Raw genomic sequence first — 22,406 nt, forward strand, 5'->3', positions numbered from 1 at the left:
CGCAAAGGTCGCATTTGCAACCGGGCCCTGGTGTTCTGCCACCCAGCTCCAAGGGAAAGTCTAAAATGCCTGGGCTTATTTTTTGTCCCAGTCCAGGCCTGACTCCATGATTCTGGAGGCTGCCAATGATGTGCTGTTTTTTGTTTAAATGTTGCTTGTCTGACTGTCGTGCTAACCCTACTGCTTTGATACCCTGAAAGACTGAACCAGAATAAGTATGTAGATAAGGAATTCTGATTTTTTTTGTTTAGTTACTCCAAAAATGGTAAAGATAGTAGTCTAGTAGAACAGCCATTCACCTAGCATTTTCAGCAATGACAGTCCCATATGTCTCTTGAGAGGTGTCTGGGCACCTTTGCTTAGAATTTTTTAGTAGGCATTAACTGTAGTTATCATGGGCTCATGGAAACAAAGCAAGTCACCTGTAATCTCTGAGTAAATTGCAAATAGTATTAGTAAGTGTGCAAACACATATCACATGAGAATGAATCTCATTGAAATCTAGCTGAGGAAAATGTGACGTCATTCAGTTGAGCTAAGAAATAATACTAATAGGAATTTAATTATCCCCACCCTTTGCTTATACATGCAGGCGAACAGTTCACGAAAAGAAAAAAAGTCCCTCTCGGCTTCTATACGAAACAATCACTGCTGGTATTATTATGTCTCACCCTGGTGACTAACACCACTCCTGGGTATTTAAGAGGTAGCACAAAAGATTCACTCTACTCTGACTGGCAGAACTTGCTAGGATAAAGGCTGATCTCACCTGCAAAGATGTGTTTTACCAAGTGTGCAAGATGTATCGGCTTTTTTCTGATAGCTTTGGCAATCCTTTGCATTATAGCAAACATTTTATTGTTTTTTCCTAATGGAGAAACACAATGGGCCAGAGAAAACCGTTTGACCACATATGTATGGTTTTTCCATGGAATTGGAGGAGCTGGACTTGTTGTAAGTATTACATCCTTCTGCTTTACATTTTCCAGTTACACTAATAGCGAATTCTAGCTAACATTATCATTTCCATAATGCACGTTTTATTCTGTTACTTACAGTGTGTGCATAACATTTTCTTCATTCTATAATGATTTAGACAAACTACTAATAATTTGCTGAGTTTTAAAATCTTTTCAAAAAACGTATTTAGTTTGCTTAGTGAATAGGGTGAAGCTGTGTTGATTTCAATCCAATTATGTAGAAGCAACAATTCATGTATTTCCTTTTGCATGATTGAGTATTCTTTGGAAGTAACATGTGATTGGGTATTCTTTGGAAATAACACATGATTGGGTATTCTTTGCAAAGTAAATTTTCAATTTGCTTTGAATAATATTTTAAGGCAGATAATACTTTATGCAATTTTCATTCCTACAACCATAGGTTGAAGGAAAGAAAATTGCTTGATTCACCTAACACTCACTGAATACCTCCAGCAGCTCTATTGTGTTCTGCCAGCAGTGAGCATGGGGAATCTTCCCCGCCATCAGAATAAAATAATCACTGCTAGAGGCTATAGCCGCCAGCAGTGATTGGGAAAAAAAAAACGATGGGCTGGTTTACTGAAGTCAGTCGATGGGTTGACTACAGTACAACCAGCCTGGCCATAGATGGATTGAAAATTGGGTTGTTCCTGCTGAACCGCCCAAATTTCAATTCGTCTATAGCCTGCTATAGCTAAAGGAAAAATCACTTTGTAAAAAGAACATACTCCATCAATAAATCTACCCCAATGGGTTGGTTTACTAAAGGAATAGAACATGCTAACTTTAAAAAGCGAATGTTCAATTAACTTAGTGAATGAGGTGAAGTTGTGTTCACTTTAATGATCCAGTTGTGTTAACTGTTAAGCAAAATACTGTTTGCAAAGTTAATGCCTCTACTCTTTTAGGAAATTAATTAGCTGCAGATAAGCAATAAAACAGTTTACTTACACAATTACTTACTTACAACATATTTGTAACAAATAAGGATTAGTGATGGGCTGAACACCCCCCTTTTTGGTTTCGGTCGAAAATATAACGAAAGTTCGACTGTGAACTTCGAACTCAATGCAAATCTATGGGACTCGAACTTGTAAATTCAAAAATGCCCATTTTGAAGGCTTATATGCAAGTTATTGGCCATAAAAGGGGTATGGAGACTCAGGTACTGCCCTGTGGGACATGAATCGGTGAAAATTTTTTAAAAAAAACTACCATTTTTTAGGGTGCAGTCATTTTTCAGTGCCTAAAGTAAAAAAAAATACAAAAAATTCCTTTAAATATCATGCCTGGGGGGGGGGTCCCCTTAAACTACCTGCAAAGTTGCACATCTGTACAATGTATAGAACCTGCTGCAGCAGGACTGACATTTAAAAAAAAAATAGTGTGGGTCCCCCCCCAATCCTTACCAGACCCTTTAGATTTGGTAGGGAGGTTAGGAAGGACCCCACAGTCATTTTTTTTTTTTACGTGCGTGGGGTTCCCCCTAAAAGCCATACCAGGCCCTTTAGGCCATGCAGGACTTTTAAGGGGAACCTCACCTCCCACAAATGGGGGGGAAAAGTACATAGGATTCCCCCTAAAAGCCATACCAGGCCCCTTAGGCCTGGTGGGACTTTTAAAGGGAACCCCAATACCAACAAAGGGAGAAAAAAGCATGGGGTCCCCCCTAAATTCTTATCAGACCCTTGATCTGAGCACAGGCCTGGCAGGCCAGGAAAGGAGGGGAAAACGAAAGCCCCCCCCCATCCCTGTGGCTTACCCGGTCATGTGCCCTTGGCATTGGGTCGGTCTCCCCATGCCGATGGGGACAAGAGCCTCTTTCCACAACCCTGGGCTGTGATTGTGGGGGTCTGCAGGGGGTGACTTATCGGAATCTGGAAGTCCCCTTTAACAAGCGGGGCCCCAGGTCCCACTCTCCCTCTTGTGAATGGGTGTGGGGTACATATTAACAAATGTATTACAGAGTAAAATAGACCTGAATATTTTAACTTTAATTTGTAGACTCTTTGGAAGATTATATTCCCCAAAACAACCTAACATAGTAATATCTTTTCACCTATTGGTTCTGAGTCATGAAGTTACTATGATGTTGTCCTGATCTCTTATTTTAGTGCTGGTTAATAAAACTAGAGACTCTACTGTAAATACTAGTTTAAGCATAAAGTGTTTTTTATTCAGACGTCACTTGTACGGTATGTTTCAAGAAGGGTGTAGTGATTAAAGGAAACATACAATTTACAATCATCCCCAAACTGTAATTTAACATTGTATTTCTAGGCCACACCAAGGAAAAAAAAAAAAAACTGTCATTCTGCCAGTGGTTCCAACTGTTTAGATAGGCCAAAAATGAGTATATTCCAGTAGATTGATCAACACATAAACTCAATAAAAAGTGGCGGAGGCACTGCTCAGTACAGTTCATATTTAATCAGGACTCCCAACTGGTAAACAATCTATGGGTAACCATTTAAGAAATCATTCTTGTGATAGATTGTGAATGTTATTTTTTTCACAAGATTGTTACAGACAGGTAATGGTTGTTTTAGGAATTAGGATATTTTTATCATTTTTAGAGAATCATCAGAATAAAAGCAATAGTAGCTGCAATCATAACTTTAAAGTACAACTATATAACAAAAAAAAAAAAGTATTATAAGTCAATCATGTTACTAACTGTACAATCCCCTTTATAGTTATTTACATTTAGGTAGTAGTAGTACAATGGCCTACCTGATCGTATATGAGTAAAATTAATACTATGAATAGGCCCTTACTTTTTATAGTTGTTGGCACATCTAAAAGAGGTTTTTGAGTGGTAACACTATGTTTATGTTCAACTATAAGCTAGCCATATGCTGTAAAAATTTTGGTTCCTGAGGAACCAGCTGAATTTGCTCAGTGTGTAGCTCTTTCAGCATTCCTGGATTGATAAACTGTTCAGCTATTTCAAAAGCCAACAGGGCTGGCTATCAAAATACAATAGTCAAATCAAGAGATTTGTCTATTAGCGCCGTTAGCATGGATCTATTACACACCAGCTGAACACAGGCTGCACAAAAAAAAAAATATGAATGTGTATGGCCAGCTTTGGAATAAATTTGGAGGGAGATCTGTCCCCAAGAATGATAGCTAGCCATAGATCTGTCCTATTTGACCATATTGTTGACCTTGCACATTTATGAAGTGCTTTTCAACCCTTTGTCCTCATGTACACAGGGCGTTTTAAAAATGCCGGTAGCCTTAGCTGTATAAAGTCACATTAAAATGCAAGTTTTTCTGCATTTTTTAGCATTTCTGCATTCGTGTTTAGCCACGTTTTTCTGCGTTTTTTAATGAGGTTTGCTGGTTTGAGGGCATTTGGATCATGTCTGTACATCTGTCTGCTTTCTGAAGTCTATGAACTGCCTTTGAAGAGAAAAGCTCACTGAATACATTCAAACAAATCCAAGCAGATCTCTATGTTTTTATCCTTGGTTGAAAATGGATTTAAATTTTATAGATTTTTTTTTCTCTTAAAATAAATTTGTCATAAGAGAAATGTGAAGACTATGTTACTGTACTTATTTTGGGGCAGTAATTCAAAAAGTGACATACCTATGTCAGGACATAAGCCAAGCAACTAGCATTTTCAAATTCAAATATTTTACTAAATCAAATAACACAAAAGCCATCATATGTGACGTAACAGCTATTGTAAATAAAGACACATGGGGATGTACATTATCAAGTGTCATTAACATGTCAAAACAACAACAACTGAACACAATAGGCCAATTGACTTATGAACAAATATAGTCCATCAAATTATGTAATTTAGCAACCTGACAGCTGGAATAGAGGTAGAAAAAGATTGAGAGCAGATGATTGCATGGCCCACCCCAGTAATGGTCCGAGGGAGAACTAGGACCAAGCAAAACTTAGTGAATCATCCAGAAATGCACTGATAAACAAAAGAAGAAGGTAGAGAAGTAGTGGGGGAAGAAGAGGGGGGTAAAAGGAAAGGGATGGTTCTGGGATTGAACCGGCCACAGTTCCAATAGCACAGTCAACCGATAAGGTTACAAATGGAGAAACAGAAAAAGGGCGCACCGACCTAGTGCATTATCGTTTAAAATAATTTATTAGAGAAACAAAAGTAGGTATCATACTCACAATGGGCATAATAACACAGGCATGTCAAACTGAACAAGATGTATGATCCAAACAACATCTGAGTCCATATGATGGTACCCTGGATGACCAACTGGCTAACGCATTTCGAGGACACAACCTCTTCCTCAGAGGGCTCTGAGGAAGAGGTTGTGTCCTCGAAACGTGTTAGCCAGTTGGGATCATACATCTTGTTCAGTTTGACATGCCTGTGTTATTATGTCCATTGTGAGTATGATACCTATTTTTGTTTCTCTAATAAATTATTTTAAACGATAATGCACTAGGTCGGTGCACCCTTTTTCTGTTTCTCCATGTGTATCCAGTGTATTCTGACCACCCCTGTCTGTTGAGGGCAGCGAGCAGTGCATATTCCAGAAGATTCCAGAACATTCCTATTGGGTCTACTGAGTCCTTTCCTAGCGCAGGAGTAAAGTGTTTGTTGTGTTGGATTAACCAATGATGTTAACAGGACAGCTAAGGCTCCATAAGGGAGGCTTCAAAATTAGGGGACAAAAAATTTATCGACCCAAGATCCATATTTTGGTGTATCATCCCACCTTGACAAGGAGCATTGTGTCTATCCTGGCACGCATCATTGCCTGGGTGACACTATTTTTTTGTAGTGACCACACTAAGTACCAGTGTCTTCCAGGCTTTGGCTATTGTCTGCTTTGCAGCAGTCCTGATGGAAAAGAGAAGTAATTGGTTCCTGGTCATCTCCAAGGGATTAAAGTTCAGCAGTGCTGTTTGTGGATTGAGTGGAATGGACTTGTCAAACAACAAAGACGAATGAAAAAATCTCTTCCCAATAGGAATATACATTGGGGCAGGATCATCATGTATGTAGATATGTACCTGGCTGCCAGCAACCCCAAAGATAGACAGATGGGTATCCCAGGACATATTTGGCTATGAGGCACTAGATACCAGTTGGAGAAGACTTTATAAGATGTCTACAAAGCAACAACATTTGGAGAAACCTTATGTGTTGTCTGCCAAATGTGGGAAAAGATCTATGGCTAGATCTGTAGTTAATTTATCAACATAGGCTGGCGTGGGTTACTGTGGGGAGGATAGCAATGCTGTGTACAATTTAGAAATAACACCCTTAGTGTGTCAATCAGATGCACAAAAATGTTCATATATGGACATCACGCTGAGGTCTGTGGTAGATGAAAGTATAGCCGCATAAAAGTATTTAATTTGTAGGTACCTAAAGATCTCCAAATCAGGGAGACTATATTGCTCTTGCAGGGTCAAAAATTATTTAAAACCATTGCAAGAAACAGGGCAGTGTAGTCGATAGGCATGTCCAATGGTGAAATGAAATCGGGAAGTGGCAGCAGGGTAGAAGGCCAGATTGTGTAACGAAAATAGTAAGAGTCAGTGTGGGGAAATAAGTTTCACCTTACATTTTACTCTGTCCCAAATACATAAGGAGGGTAGCATGCGTGGCCTAGCTCAGGTGGGGTAAGCCAAAGTAGATGTCTATAGTGTAAGGGTCAGCAGCCATGGCTTCAAGTCCAACCCACAGGGTTACCTCCTGATTACCATGATATTTGAAGAGGGGAGCCAGTTGACAGTTAAAAAGTGCTGAATGCCCAGGCCCCTGGTCTATTTAGAACATTAAAGTAAGGACCTCGAGAGGCACAGCTGAGTGGTTCCCCAAATAAATTGGGTAACTCTGCACTTTAAAATACAGAAGAAATATCCTAAAAAAGGTATAGGATTTTTGGGAGTAGGGTTATCTTAACTGTCCTTAGCCAGGATTTTGGGAGGGTAGACCATTAGACATTAAGTGCATTAAATGAGCTAGCACTGGAGGGTAGTTTGCTTTATACAAAGAGTCTGGGTGGTTGGTCAGGTGCACACCTAGGTATTTCAAAGAATGGGACGACCATTGGAAAGGAAATGACTGTTGTAAGAGGCAACATTCTTCCACCGGTAATGTAATATTTAGGCCCTCAACTTATTCCAGTTAACGTTCAGACCAGAGATCTGGGCAAAAGAGTGCAGAAGAGAAAGTAAATTCAGGGTTGAGAAAAGGGCAATGTAACAAAAAATAAAACGTTATGGGCATTGCCAGCTACCTCTATCTCTCTGACATTTAGATTAGTGTGAGTGAGATGCGTCAGGGGCTCAAAAGCTAGTGCGAAAAGGAAAGGGGACAGGGGGCAACAGCAACTAGCATTTTCAAGAGTAAGCAATAGCAGCCCCTTAATTTTATCTATGACAGGTTTATTTCAAAGAATATAGAGAAGAGAATTATTCTGATTTGCCCTTTATTATTCTGATTCATAGATAGATTTCAAAGGTTCACTCATGGGTTTGTATACATTTGTCCTATGTTGGCTGCAGCCTTATTTTATTAAATAAAACAAGGAAACTGCACATTTTTATCAAAACTACTGAAGAACAGATAAATTCCTAAATCAACCCCAAAAAAAATATTTGAGAATGTATGTAATAGTGTAAGCAGCAGTAAGTGCAATAGGTTTCTTGACATCTGAATTAGAATTTTAATGTGCTAAGTGTCATAGCAGGTTGGTTTGCTTTTTAACCTAACCTGCAATCTTCTTGTTTAATGCTTTTGCAAATACCTGATTCGAAATAAAAAGAAAATAGTTTTTTTTACAGTTCCTTGTTCTCTGCTTTTTATACAATATACATTAATAAGCCTGCTTGACAGCTGACGTACAGTGGGGAAAATAATTACTTGATCCCCTGCAGATTTGGTAATTTTGACCGCTTACAAAGAAATGAAGGGTCTATAATTTTTATCATAGGTGTATTTTAAATGTTAGAGAGAGAAAATCTACAAAAAATCCAGAAAATAATACATGATACAAATGTTATAAATTGAGTTCCAGTTCAGTGAGTAAAATATGACCTAGTACTTGGTGGATATACCCTTGTTGGCAAGCACAGAGGTAAGACATTTCATGTAGTTGGTTATCAGGTTTGCACACATCTCAGGAGGGATTTTGGTTCACTCTTCTTTACAGATCTTTTCTAAATCCTTAAGGATTAAGGTCAGGAGACTGGCTATGCCACTATATTACCTTAATGTGCTTCTTTTTGAGCCACTCCTTTGTTGCCTTGGTGGTATGTTTTGGGGCATTGTGATGCTGGAAGACCCACCCAAGGCCCATCTTTAGTGTTCTGGTTGAGGGAAGAAGGTTCTCATCCATGATTTTACAATACATGGCCACATCCATTGGCCCCTCAATGAGGCAAAGTCGGTCTGTACCTTTAGCAGAGTAACAGCACCGAAGCATAATATTTCCACCTCTGTGCTTGACTGTAGGGATGGTGTTCTTAGGGTCATAGTCAGAATTTTTCTTCCTCCAAACACGACGAGTCTCGATGAGTGGTCTCATCTGACCACAGCACTTTCTCCCAATCCTTCTCTGAATCATTTAGATGTACATTGGCAAACTTCAGAAGGGCCTGTACATGTGCCTTATTGAGGAGGGGGACCTTGCAGGAGCTGCAGGATTTCAATCCATGGTGGCGTATTGTGTTACTAGTGGGTTGTTTGGTCACTGTGATCCTAACTGCCTTGAGATCATTCACAAACTCCTCCCATGGAGTTCTGGGCTGATCCTTCACTTTCATCATGATCATCCTTACCTCATGAGGCAAAATCTTGCATGGAGCTCCAGACCGAAGGAGGTCGATGGTTATTTTGTATTTCCATTTGTGAATAATCGCTCCAACAATTGTCTCCTTCTCACCAAGATTCTTGCTGATGGTCTTGTAGCGCATTCCAGCCTTGTGCAGGTCTACAGTGTTGTCCCTGATGTCCTTTGTCAACTCTTTGGTCTTATCCACGGGAGTGCCCAAGAAAGTGATTCTGTGAACAGGTGTCTTTTACGTTAGGAGCACCTTCTTAAATTGACAGGATTAATCTGTGTACCACATGAGCACATAACCAGTCTGCATGAAGCTCCAGCCTGAGGGAGGTCAATGGTTATTTTGTATTTTTTTCCATTTGCGAATAATCGCTTCAACAGTTGTCTCCTTCTCACCAAGCTTCTTACTGATGGTCTTGCAGCCCATTCCAGCCTTCTGTAGGTCTACAATGTTGTCCCTGATGTCCTTTGACAGCACTTTGGTCTTGCCCATGGTGGTGGCCAAGAAAGTGATTCTGTGGACAGGTGTCTTTTACATTAGGAGCACCTTCTTAAATTGACAGGACTAATCTGTATACCACATGAGTACAGTTTATGGAAGCCAGAATTATTGTTGGTTGGTAGGGGATCAAATATTTATTTTACTCACTGAACTACAACTCAATTTATAGCATTTGTAGTATATGTTTTTTCTGGATTTTTGGTTGATATTCAGTCTCTATCATTTAAAATACACCTATGATAAAAATCATAGTTCCTTCATTTCTTTATAAGTTGGCAAACTTACAAAATTTTAAGGGGATTGAATAATTATTTTCCTCGCTGTATATTGAGCTAGTTGTTTAACATGTAATAAACCATAGATGTGCCTGATTCTGAATAATGACCTCCAAAAAGCATTAGCCAACTTGGCTTTCAAGTCCCAGAAACATTGCTTGGTTGTTGTGCTGACATGGACACATATGCAAAGTACTACTGACTACTCATATCTTTGTGTACAATGCACTTCCCATTGCTTCACACGTCTTTTAACTGTACTCTGACTTCTCCCACTTGATGCAGCACTTCCGAGGGGATACTATAGAGCCTGTATTTCACTCCACTGGCATAGCCATTATGTCAGCTCTCTCTCGGTGACAATCTGAGACTTCTTGCTGAAACTTGTCAACGAACTCTCTATATGTACACACGCTTCTATACTTACAAGGACCCCCCCTCTCTCTCTCTCTCTCTCTCTCTTCTGTGACCTACAGACTTGATACATAGGATACCCCATGCTGGTATATAAATCCAAAGGTGTGTGAGGCACCAATCACTAGGGAGGTGGCTACGCACACAAACCCCCTCACCACTGGGGCCTTCCATCATTTATGCCAAATCACCACATTTCAGGCTGGCTGGCTACTTTAGCACTCGACTTGATTCTGGTTATCCAAAGGCAACACTAATATGGCCTCTCCTCCTCCAACTCCACGACAGGTTAAACATCTGTAATGTCTCTTCATCACTTCCTCTTTATCCCCCTCAGAAGCCCTGTTCTTTTATACACCATGCATGCACCCTTTTTTTAAAGAAGTTCAGACCAGGCACTTTAGGAATGTTTTGAACATTTACTGAAAAATTCTTGCAGATAAAAATTAGTACAAAACGGTCCTTCACAGTTCTTTCATACAGAGATCTAGCTCTTCCTATCTTCAGGCTGCCCAGTCCATACCTCATGAATAATGCAAAGTCCTTTCAGTAAAGTCCATGAGCTGTCTTTGGTACCCCAACTGGGTATCCAAAATGGGGAAGCTCCCAAAATGTAGAGTCCAGTTACATACAGTATGGCTGCAGTCCTCCTTGTACTTTCCCCTCCAAGGCTCAAGAACGCAGCTAGGTTGCTTCACCTTCTATTTATATCCCACCACAAGGGGGCAGAGCCATCAATACCCAAGAATTGGCAGCCTTGACTCCTTCTTAACTTCCAGGCTGCATAATAGACTAGAACTCACTAGAACATACTTTATAAGTAAAACAGTGCAAAGTAACAACATGAGGTAATGTGCACCCCAAAAATAGGCACCTGCCTACATGCCCCCCTAGAATGGCTAGATATCCTCACCCCATGATGTATGCCAAGCCTAGAAATCAGGCCATGGTCATGCAATGTCCTTCCACTGTTCTACTTTGTATTACATTTTATATCCTGACATCGTTTTATTAGCTTCCAATCATTACATAAAATGTGTAATACAGTTGTGTCCAAAATTATTCAACCCCCAATGCTGTAAAGGGGTTTAGGGACTATAGTGTACATTTGGAATTGTATTCAGAATCAAATCCTACAAGGACGTTGTAACTACCCAAATGCAACTAAAATGACATCAATTGTTTATGTAATACAGTAGTAAATGGTTCTTATGTGGTTTCTTCATTGCCACAATTATTCAACCCCTTAAAGACTACCACTCTGAAGAACAGAGGTTCATACAGGTGCTTTCCATCAGGTATTGAAAACACCTGTGGATGTCACCGAGCAGCAATCAAGCATAATAAGCACCAATTAGGCAGCTTTAAAATGACTGTGATACTCAGCTCCTTCTAGACATTTACTGGTGTGGTTACAAACATGGTGAAGGCAAGAGAATGGTCCAGGAAGACAAGAGAAGAGGTGATTTCTCTTCACAGGAAGGGCAATGGCTATAAGAAGATTGCAAAGATGTTAAACATACCAAGAGACACCTTAGGAAGCATCATTCGCAAATTCAAGGCAAAGGGCACTGTTGAAACGCTACCTGGTCGTGGCAGAAAGAAGATGCTGACTTCGACTGCTGTGCGCTACCTGAAGCGTAGAGTGGAGAGAAGTCCCCGTGTGACTGCTGAGGAACTGAGAAAAGATTTGTCAGATGTGGGTACAGAAGTTTCAGCCCAGACAATAAGACGCACACTGCGTAATGAAGGCCTCCGTGCCAGAACTCCCAGGCGTACCCCCTTGCTGTCTCCAAAGAATAAGAAGAGTCGACTGCAGTATGCCAAAAGCCATGTGGACAAACCACAAAAGTTGTGGGATAGTGTTCTGTGGACTGATGAAACAAAATTAGAACTGTTTGGGCCCATGGATCAACGCTATGTTTGGAGGAGGAAGAACAAGGCCTATGATGAAAAGAACACCTTGCCTACTGTGAAGCATGGTGGAGGGTCAATCATGCTTTGGGGCTGTTTTGCTTCTGCAGGTACAGGGAAGCTTCAGCGTGTGCAAGGTACCATGAATTCTCTTCAGTACCAGGAGATATTGGATGGAAACGTGATGCAGTCCGTCACACACCTGAGGCTTGGGAGACGTTGGACCTTTCAACAGGACAATGATCCCAAGCATACCTCCAAGTCCACTAGAGCATGGTTGCAGAGGAAAGGCTGGAACATTTTGGAGTGGCCATCGCAGTCACCAGACTTAAATCCGATTGAGAACCTCTGGTGGGACTTAAAGAAAGCAGTTGCAGTGCGCAAGCCTAAGAATGTGACTGAACTGGAGGCCTTTGCCCATGAAGAATGGGCGAAGATACCCGTAGATCGCTGCAAGACACTTGTGTCAAGCTATGCTTCACGTTTAAAAGCTGTTATAACTGTAAAAGGATGCTGTACTAAGTACTAAGATTGAATGTCACTTGGGGGTTGAATAAAACTGATAATGCTGTGAGCACAGAAAAGACATTTGTGGTTATTTCATTATAACTGTTATGTTATATTTGTCTGACCTACAAGTGCCTCTTTAATGTAAATGTAAGCAAGATGACTGAATGATCAAAAGCAATGTCAAACTGGCCAAAACACTCAATTTCAGTGGGGGTTGAATAATTTTGGACACAACTGTATATTTGATCATATGCTATAAATTGAATTTGTTTTTTAGATGCTGCTTCCAGCTTTCGTGTTCATTGGTCTGGAAGAAGAAGATTGCTGTGGATGTTGTGGCCATAGGACCTGTGGTAAAACCTGCGCAGTAAGTCTCTTTAGGGTTATCTTCTGAGAGATTTGTTGATGGTCACTCAGCACTGAACACAAGCCATAATTATTATTACTCTATCTTTCAGATGCTGGGATCCATTGTAGCTGCATTAATCGGAATTGCTGGTGCTGGGTACTGCCTCATCATTTCTGCACTGGCCTTAGCAAGAGGACCATATTGTCAGACAAGTTCAGGGTGGACCTATCCCTTTGAAAATTCTAATGGAATGTATGTATCCATTTTTAGGGATAAAATACAATGTTGGAAATTTATCAAAGCTGGAGTGACCAGAATCTATAGCAGTTGTGCATGGTACCCAATCATCTTCTATCTATTAATTTTTAAATCTTAACTGGACAAGCCGAAGACAGAAGCTGACTGATTCTGGCTGCTCCACTTTTGACAACCCCTTCCCCTAACTCAGTCATCATTATCCATAATGCATACATTGTTAAATAGCTGAAACATGTATCAACTTATTAACAAAGTAGAAACAAAACAGGTTTGCAGTGTGTTAAAAAGAATGTAAGGGGGGGGGCATACATTAATCATTTTTTTTGTTCAACTAGCGGATTGACCAAAACAAAAAATTACCCAATTCTCCCATCCACACACTTGATGTAGATGGGGGAATCACTCCTGCTGAGTTATTGTATTGATTTAACCTCCAGTGATTAGCAAGCCCACACCTGAAGATATTTGACAAATGTTGGTTTAGTGGAGTAAACAGTACTTGGCACTCCCTATCTGTTTCTTTTTTTATCCAACCTCCAAAAATTCTTAGCTTCAGGTGACCTGATGTAGATAAAGGTTCCTATTTTCAGTTACCTACCAATTCCAAATGTTTGTATTATGTAAGGAACAAGTAGAAGTGGTTGTATGGGAAATGCAAACATAAACTCCGATATGGCCCATGTACTGCTATCTAATCATTTTATATCTGTGTGGATATCTACTAACCTTGACCTTGAGGGGCGGCTTGTACTCAAGCCTGTTATTGGCAAAGATGTTGAAAACACCCTTTCTTAGCAAATAATCAGCCTCTATATGTGCAACTTAAGTGTAAGTTATGTCAAGGCAAAATGAAAAAAAAATACAGTATGCTGTGCATATCTGTTATACATATGTAAGTACAAAAAAATAGCTGTTGATCTGAACATGCACTCAACTCCCAAATCCTGTTGTGGGTTGACAACACAGTAGGGTTGATTTACTAACACTGGAGAGTGCAAAATCTGGTGCAGATGTGCATGGTGGGCAATCAGCTTCTAACTTCAGTTTGTTCAATTGCGCTTTGACAAAAAAAAAAGCCTGGAAGATGATAGGTTTCTATGCAGAGTTGCACAAAATGTTGCATTCTTCGGTTTTAGTAAATTTACCCCAGTACTTTTGTGAACTGCGTGTTGTCAGCCCTGACCAGTGTCTTTTGCTAAACTACTCAGCTATTCCCACTCTCACATCTTTAAAAAAAGGCTAAGCATTCTGTATTCCAGAATAACAACTATGAAGGCTCCTTGAGATCACAAGACAGCTCTTAATTTCTGACATGATCAATCAGAGCAAAATGCTCCTGATAGTATAGTTAAAGCCCAACACTGGAAATTACAAAAAGCTCCACTGCAATGGTTAATTACTTGTTAACTCTACAGATGAGGAAGAAGGTGTAATACTTTACTTATCCCTTGATCTAGCAGGATCCCCCATCTGTGCAAACAGTCCCCTGTAGCCCCTTCTATAAGGCTTTCTGAACCATGGTCACACAATGTTGTCATCAGGTACAATGCATATCCCTGTATTCTATGCAAGGACAGCAAGGGTCTGCCCACAAGCTGGAGTGGAGGAGAGTGCCAGAGCTTGCCGGAGTGAGGTGTAAAATAAGTGCACTTTATTCCTTGTTCCCTAAACTTGGTAACCATTTAACTCTTGTAGTACAGAGATGCCCCATTGCAAGGGTTCTTTTTATAATTCCATTAGTTGGGGTTTATCAAACCAAAAGGGAAACTTCATTGTTTGGGTTCACATATACTTGTATAATCAAGAACATTTCTTATCTAACTAAAATTTTTGTATTGCAGGTATCTGACCGATCACTCCACATGGTCCCAATGCACTGAGCCAAATAATGTTGTAGTGTGGAATGTCACTCTATTCTCCATCCTGCTAGGCCTGTCTGGAATCCAGATCATTTTATGCCTAATTCAAGTCATCAATGGTTTAATTGGTGGAATTTGTGGTGCTTGCTGTTGCCAACAGAAGTCCCAGGTAATAAAAATACACTTTACACTTATATCTTCTGGTGCAGTATAATATTTCAAATCTAAAACAAGTAGGTTTACTATTACTGGAGCAGTCAAAGTGAACCTGTCATATCCACCAAGCTGTGTATACTAACAAAACTGGTAAAGTGTAAAGACCTTGGGGTTGATTCACTAAAACCAGAGAGTGCAAAATCTGGTGCAGCTGTGCATGGTAGCCAAGAAACTTCTAACTTCAACTTGTTCAATTCATCTTTGACAAAAAAACCTAGAAGCTGATTGGTTTCTATACTGAGCTGCACCAGATTTTGCACTCTTCAGTTTTAGTAAATCAACCCCCTTGTGTTATGTGCAATATCCTGTGCTTCCTTTCAGATCATCTAATGTTTGATGGGGTAGAACCATGCACCTCAATTTATCTTCAAGCTGAGATTATGCCGCACCAGGGGCGGACTGACCATTTGGAAACTTGGGCACTGCCTGAGGGTCCGGGGTCAGTAGGGGGCCCATGAGATGCCCCTGGTACCTTTTTCATAGGCTTTTTTGCGTTTGAGCAAGGACACAGGGGCCCCATGATCCCCTATTGCCCGGGGGCCCCATCAGTTGTCAGTCTGCCCCTGTGCCGCACCTACAGATAATGATAAATTAGCAGTCAGAGATAGTTTTGACATAACTGGAACTTAAGACTCCTTACACACTGACGGTCCGATCGGGTCCACCTGTCAGTTTTTCAGGTGGACTCAAATGGACCGGCAGGTGTCAGTGGACAAGTTTCCGCTGACACCTGCCGGCATCCGATCCTGTACGCCAAAAACAGATGAGGATCCATTCCCCAACCATCTGGTGGATTGGATTGAATGACAGTTGGATGGAAACGGACAGATAGTCCGTTTCCATCTGACTGCCTCATAGAAAAAAGCAGGCTGTGTTTGTGTCTGCTCTGCAACAGCAGACCAGACACAGACCTGTCATTCGCTTGCTCAGCTGGGATCAGCGGAGAGATCCCCCGGTAAACAAATTGATACGTTGGTGGGTCCACCCTGTCTGGAAGGGGCCCAAGACATGACATTACATAGCATGTTGTAACAAGAGTGTAGCAATTTTCAGATTCTTTGCATGAACAATATGTTTATCATCGTGAAGTCTCATTATCTGGCACAGTGGGCCATTTCATCAACATATTTCATAAAAAGTTGGGTAGTGGGGTTGTGAATATTGATAGGAAGAAGAAGAAGCACCACTCTGGCATTGAACTATCAAATGCCCAAGCCTCTAGTGGCCCCTGAAATTTTTGAATTTGAAAGTTAAATGAGAAAATGCAAAGATTAGCTAAGGTAGGTGCATAATCTAAAATTTGGTAACCTGCCTTTTTTTCTTAAATACATTATTTTAGACTTTTTTTTTTGCAAAAAGCGAATTTCCTTTTCTTTCTATGGGGTTAATTATTTACAGTTACCAATGGAATATACAATATACATTTAAAAAATATTCCATGTACCAAAGCTGCAGTTTCCACATAGAGCAAAATGTCATGATTTGCCATTTTTGAAATATGTATTACCATCACACCTTCTTAGGTGACCACAAGACTTGCATATATGTTCCCAGTAAAATACAGTGTAATGTGTTGGGGCTACATAAAGCCCTCTTATCAAGCCACAAATATATTTCTGCATGTTGGTAGACAGCACCAACGTTCTTTTTGCTGCAGCACCCACTCAACCATTGTGATTTGCATATTCTTTCTATTATCTATCATTGGACAAAATGGATAGTTCAAGAGCCTATGATTTGATTTATTAAAAGCAAATAGACTGATCACTGCACAAGGGAAATCTAATTTTGCAAGGGAATGTTCCTTTAGCTTAGTGAATGTGGTAAAGCTCTGCTGACTTCCAGCATCCAAACATGCGCAAGCAAAAATGCAGTTATTTACAGCGGGTAAAATAAGTATTGAACACGTCACTATTTTTCTTAGTAAATATATTACTAAAGGTGCTATTAACATGAAATTGTCACCACAGGTCGGTAACAACCCATGCAACCGATACATACAAAGAAACCAAAACAAATAAGTTCAGAAATTATGGTTACGTGTAATAAAATGGAATAACACAGGAAAAAAGTATGGAAAATGCTAACTGAAATTTATTTAACACTTCGTACAAAATCCTTTGTTGGTAATGAGAGCTTCAAGATGCCTCCTGTATGGAGAAACTAGTCACATGCATTGCTCAGGTGTGATTTTGGCCCATTCTTCCACACAAATCTTGAAAGTTCCGTGGGCCTCTTCTATGAACTCTGATCTTTAGTTCTTTCCATAGATTTTCTATTGGATTCAAGTGAGGTGATTGGCTGGGCCACTCTAGCAGCTTTATTTTCCTTCTTTAAAACCAAGTTTCCTTGGCTTTGTGTTTGGGATCATTGTCTTGCTGAAATTGTTCTTTCCACTTCCAGATTATGGCCCCAACAGTGCTCACTGGAACATTTAGAAGAAATCCTTCTGTAATATTCTCTGAAAAATTACCTGTGCCCTGCACAGGAAAGACTCAGGAGAGACATGGGGAGATTAGAGAACTAAATGCATGGATTTGGGTTTCTAGAGCACTGGGCTGAATTTTCATTGGGATGCAACCTATATGCTAGAGATGGTTTGCACCTAAATGGAAGGGGGTCTGCTATGCTGGGGGAGAGGTTTATGGGAAGGCTATAGGAGTATTTAAACTAGGGTCGAGGGGGGAGGGAGAATTAGATTATATTAGGGCAGACAGATCAGATAGGGGTCAGTCCTTATTGTGGGTGGAATGGGGAAAGAAGGGGGGAGGGCTATGGCAGGTTGTAAGAAGGTTCCCATGTTACAAACAACCATTGGAATTGGTACCATTTGTATGAAAATATAAAATATGCAAAATACGTGTGCACAAGGTGTCAATGCATTAAAGTGTTTGTTCACCAATGTCAGAAAACTGCCAAGCAAAATAGGTGGGTTGAAAGCTTTGGTGCATGAAGAGAACTATAATTTAACTGGTATTGCTGAATCTTGGCTTCATTCTTCACATGACTGGGCTATTAATATTCCTGGGTATGTTCTCTTTTGGAGAGACAGGGTAAAAAGGAAAAGTGGTAGTGTCTGTCACTATGTGAGAAGTGATCTCAGAGCAAGTGTGAAAGAGGACCTAATTGATGGAGAGTGTGATGAGGCTGAAGCATTATGGGTGGAACTACATATGGGGGTGTGTACTACCAAGGTAATCATTGGAGTTTGTTATAGGCTACCCAGTGTTAAGGAGGAGGTACAGACTCAGATCTTTGCATAGACTGAAAGGACTGCAAGGTCTGGGACAGTGATAATAATGGGGGATTTGAACTACCTGGAAATTGACTGGAGTAATAGCGCTGCAGGAGCAGGTAAAGGGCAAAAATCTATAAACCTACTACAGGAAAATTTTATGGTAAAGTTCATAGAGGCCCCAATTAGGAATGATGCTCTTCTGGACCTGGTAATCTCAAACCACGCAGAGTTTATTACGAATGTCCATATAAAAGAACATCTGGGTAGCAGTGAGCATAACATGATTTAATTTATTGTTAGCTGTAAACAACAAGCACATATGGGAAAAATAAAGCCACTCAATTTTAAGACAGCTAATTTTTCAAGGCTGAGTGCTGCTCTCCAAGACTTATGCAGGCCATAGATGGGTCAAAAATCGGCCGATTTTTCTTTTAAAAAAGCAAAAAATCGGTCGTTCAAGCGGCCGACGTTACCATCAACGGTAAAAAAATCGGCCGATTTTCATCCCATCTACAGCCGGCAAAAAGTGTCCCTGCAGAGAGCTCCACTATTCCTTTGACAGTTCCTTGACATTTATAGCGGTTGCAACAATGTATTTGTATCCATTTAGGATACAGATGTTTTTATTCGAAAACAAATAGATACATTGTTGCAACCGCTATAAATGTCAAGGAACTGTCAAAGAAATAGCGGTGCTCTTTGCAGGGAGATTTTTTGCCGGACTGGAATCCCTCTTCTTCTTCATCATCCTCTTCTTCTTCTTCTTCTTCCTCTTCTTCTTCTTCTTCTTCTTTTTCCTCTTCTTCTTCTTCATCCTCTTCTTCTTCATCATCCTCTTCTTCATCTTCCTCTTCTTCATCCTCTTCTTCATCCTCTTCTTCATCTTCTTCATCCTCTTCTTCATCATCATCCTCTTCTTCCTCTTCTTCATCCTCTTCTTCTTCCTATTCTTTTTCTTCCTCCTCTTCTTCTTCTTCCTCTTCTTCATCCTCTTCTTCTTCTTCCTCCTCCTCTTCTTCTTCTTCCTCCTCTTCTTCTTCTTCATCCTCTTCTTCATCCTCTTCTTCTTATTCTTCTTCCTCTTCTTCATCCTCTTCTTCTTATTCTTCCTCTTCTTCTTCTTCATCCTCTTCTTCATCCTCTTCTTCTTCTTCTTCATCCTCTTCTGAAACCCTTAAAGGGCCAGGAGGCGCCAAGGGCGTTATAGCAATCCACTGAGCTGGCCAGAACCAACTCTTGAGGGAGTCTATTCCACATTTTCACAGCTCTTGCTGTGAGGAAACCTTTCCATATTTTGAGATTAAATCTCTTTTCCTCCAGACGTAAAGAGTGCCCCCTTGTCCTCTGTGATGACTTCAAGGTAAATAACTCTACACCAAGTTCATTATATGAACCACTGATGTATTTATACATGTTGATCATATTCCCCTTAATCTCCTCTTCTCAAGAGAGAATACATTTAGTTCCTCTAATCTTTCCTCATAGCTGAGCTCCTCCATGCCTCGTATCAGTTTGGTTGCCCTTCTCTGTACTTTTAATCTTGTTAGGCGGGTTTTAGGGTCATGTGACAGCCGTGATTCGCCGTCATGGCGGTCACATGATCGGGAAAGGTCCCGATCGAAAGAGGAGATCGGGACCTTTCCGTGAGTACCGGACGTGTGCTGGGAGAGCGCAGGGCGCGCGCTCTCAGCACATATGTTTTTCTTAATTGAACACAAATGTGCGGCCGCTCGGCGTCTAGGCTCGGACCCCGGGAGGCCGCACATTTGTGTGCGGCCGGCGTGAAGAGGTTAAAAAAGGCCTGGATTCTTTCTTAGATACACTGAATATAACTGGATACTAACATTTATAGGTAAAGTTGATCCAGGGAATATCCGATTGCCTCTTGAGGGATCAGGATGGAATTTTTTTTCCCCTGTAAGAGCAAATTGGATCATGCTTTGCTGGGTTTTTGTGCCTTCCTCTGGATCAACTGTAGGTATAGAATTATAACATTTTTTTTTAATGGTTGAACTAGATGGACTTTTGTCTTTTTTCAGCTGGGCTAACTATGTAACTAAGTAACCAATGCCATCAGTATATTTTGCAACAATAAGGTTGTCGAGGTCTTGAGAGAGCTCTTTGCTTTTACCTATCATGAGATGTTTTTTGTGTGAAATCATGGTAATGAGACACCTTTTTATAGGCCATCAGTTGAGACTGAACCAGCTGGTATTAATTTGCACTGACAGGGAGCAGGATTGCTTTATAATTACTGATATATTTCAGCTGGTATCTTGGCTTTTCATGCATTTTTGCACCTCCCTTTCTTCATGTGCTCAATACTTTTTCCCATGTCATTCCATTTTATTTTGCATAACTTAATTTCTAAACGTATTTGTTTTGGTTTCTTTGTATATATGGGTTGCATGGGTTGTTATCGACATGTGGTGAAATGTTCATGGTAATAGTACCTTTAGAAATATATTTACCAAGAAAAATGGTGACGTGCTCAATACTTATTTTACCTGCTGTATTTCTTGCACATGACTGAGTAGTCTTTGTAAAGTAATTGTTCACCACATCCAGTGACCTAGGGGGAAAATCCTCTTGCAAAGTGAACAGTCTATTTTCCTTTCAATCCCAATGCATCACTCATGCTGTTCAAATCGATATCAGGCTCAGCAGAAAGCATGGGAAAAGTGAACTTGCTTATACTTCAGAATCAATGTTACACATACTAGAAATCACATATTTTCTTGAATTTTAATTTACTATACATTTTTTCTTTTTTGCAGACATATCAGTGCTGAAGGTAACTTCCAGGTGATGTGGATATAAATGGAAGATGTGACATTTTACTTTATATGTTTAACTTGTAAATGTTATTGTACAGTATTTCAGTATTTAATAAGTGTGTTCCTTGGACATGTAAAATGTAAACTTTTATATTAAAATGGCAAACTGTCTGATAATGAAGCAGATGCTGATGTTGACTTGATCTTGAAGTTACAAATTTTATTGAATAAGTAAAACTCCACTTTTTCACTTTCGAAAGCTGATGAATACAGTGTTTAAAGTATTTATAAATTATTGCAGTATCGATAACCCAGCATATATAAGATAGAATGGCAAGAGCTATTGTGATTTTATACCTTGAGTTATTAAAAATGTATATCCTTTCTCCCGAGTATTAATTTTTCTAAGTAACTGCTACATTCTAGCACACTGCTTTTTTTCTCCTCTCTCCTCCTCTCTCTTTTTCTCTCCCTCGTATTTCCCGCTCTTCTTTTTCTCTGACTTTCATCTCCCAATTATCCGTCCAGCTACAGTCAGGTCCAAAAAAATTGGGACATCGACACAATTCTAACATTTTTGGCTCTATACACCACCACAATGGATTTGAAATGAAACAAACAAGATGTGCTTTAACTGCAGTCTGTCAGATTTAATTTGAGGGTATTTACATCCAAATCAGGTGAACGGTGTAGGAATTACAACAGTTTGCATATGTGCCTCCCACTTGTTAAGGGACCAAAAGTAATGGGACAGAATAATAATCATAAATCAAACTTTCACTTTTTAATATTTGTTTGCAAATCCTTTGCAGTCAATTACAGCCTGAAGCCTGGAACGCATAGACATCACCAGACGCTGAGTTTCATCCCTGGTGATGCTCTGCCAGGCCTCTACTGCAACTGTCTTCAGTTCCTGCTTGTTCTTGGGGCATTTTCCCTTCAGTTTTGTCTTCAGCAAGTGAAATGCATGCTCAATCGGATTCAGGTCAGGTGATTGACTTGGCCATTGCATAACATTCCACTTCTTTCCCTTAAAAAACTCTTTGGTTGCTTTTGCAGTATGCTTTGGGCCATTGTCCATCTGCACTGTGAAGCGGCATCCAATGAGTTCTGAAGCATTTGGCTGAATATGAGCAGATAATCTTATATGATCCATGAGCAGTATGGATCTTATCCATATCAGACCCAAAGGGCTTGGTATGGATGGAGGGGGGCCCCACGCATTTAAAAAAAGAAAAGTTTATTTGCCGGGCAATACAGGCAATTCTTTTTACATTCAGCTGTCAGTGGGGAACCCCGGTGACAGCTGAAACATTAAAGA

The 22,406-nt window shown here is 40.2% G+C and overlaps 1 protein-coding gene across 1 annotated transcript; it reads left to right on the forward strand.

The window, feature by feature from the left end:
* Window positions 1-653: 653 nt before the first annotated feature.
* TM4SF1 (transmembrane 4 L six family member 1) lies at window positions 654-21,471 on the forward strand. The gene is made up of 5 exons (XM_089669521.1): window positions 654-954; window positions 12,666-12,755; window positions 12,847-12,989; window positions 14,837-15,023; window positions 21,086-21,471. Exons 1-5 carry the CDS (start codon window positions 778-780, stop codon window positions 21,098-21,100), a joined length of 612 nt encoding a protein of 203 aa, XP_089525647.1. The 5' UTR covers window positions 654-777; the 3' UTR covers window positions 21,101-21,471.
* The last annotated feature ends 935 nt before the right edge of the window (window positions 21,472-22,406 follow it).

Source organism: Staurois parvus, unplaced genomic scaffold, assembly GCF_062004578.1.
Source record: "Staurois parvus isolate SC_StPar_1 unplaced genomic scaffold, SC_StPar_1.0 ptg000078l, whole genome shotgun sequence".
NCBI classification, from domain to species: domain Eukaryota; kingdom Metazoa; phylum Chordata; class Amphibia; order Anura; family Ranidae; genus Staurois; species Staurois parvus.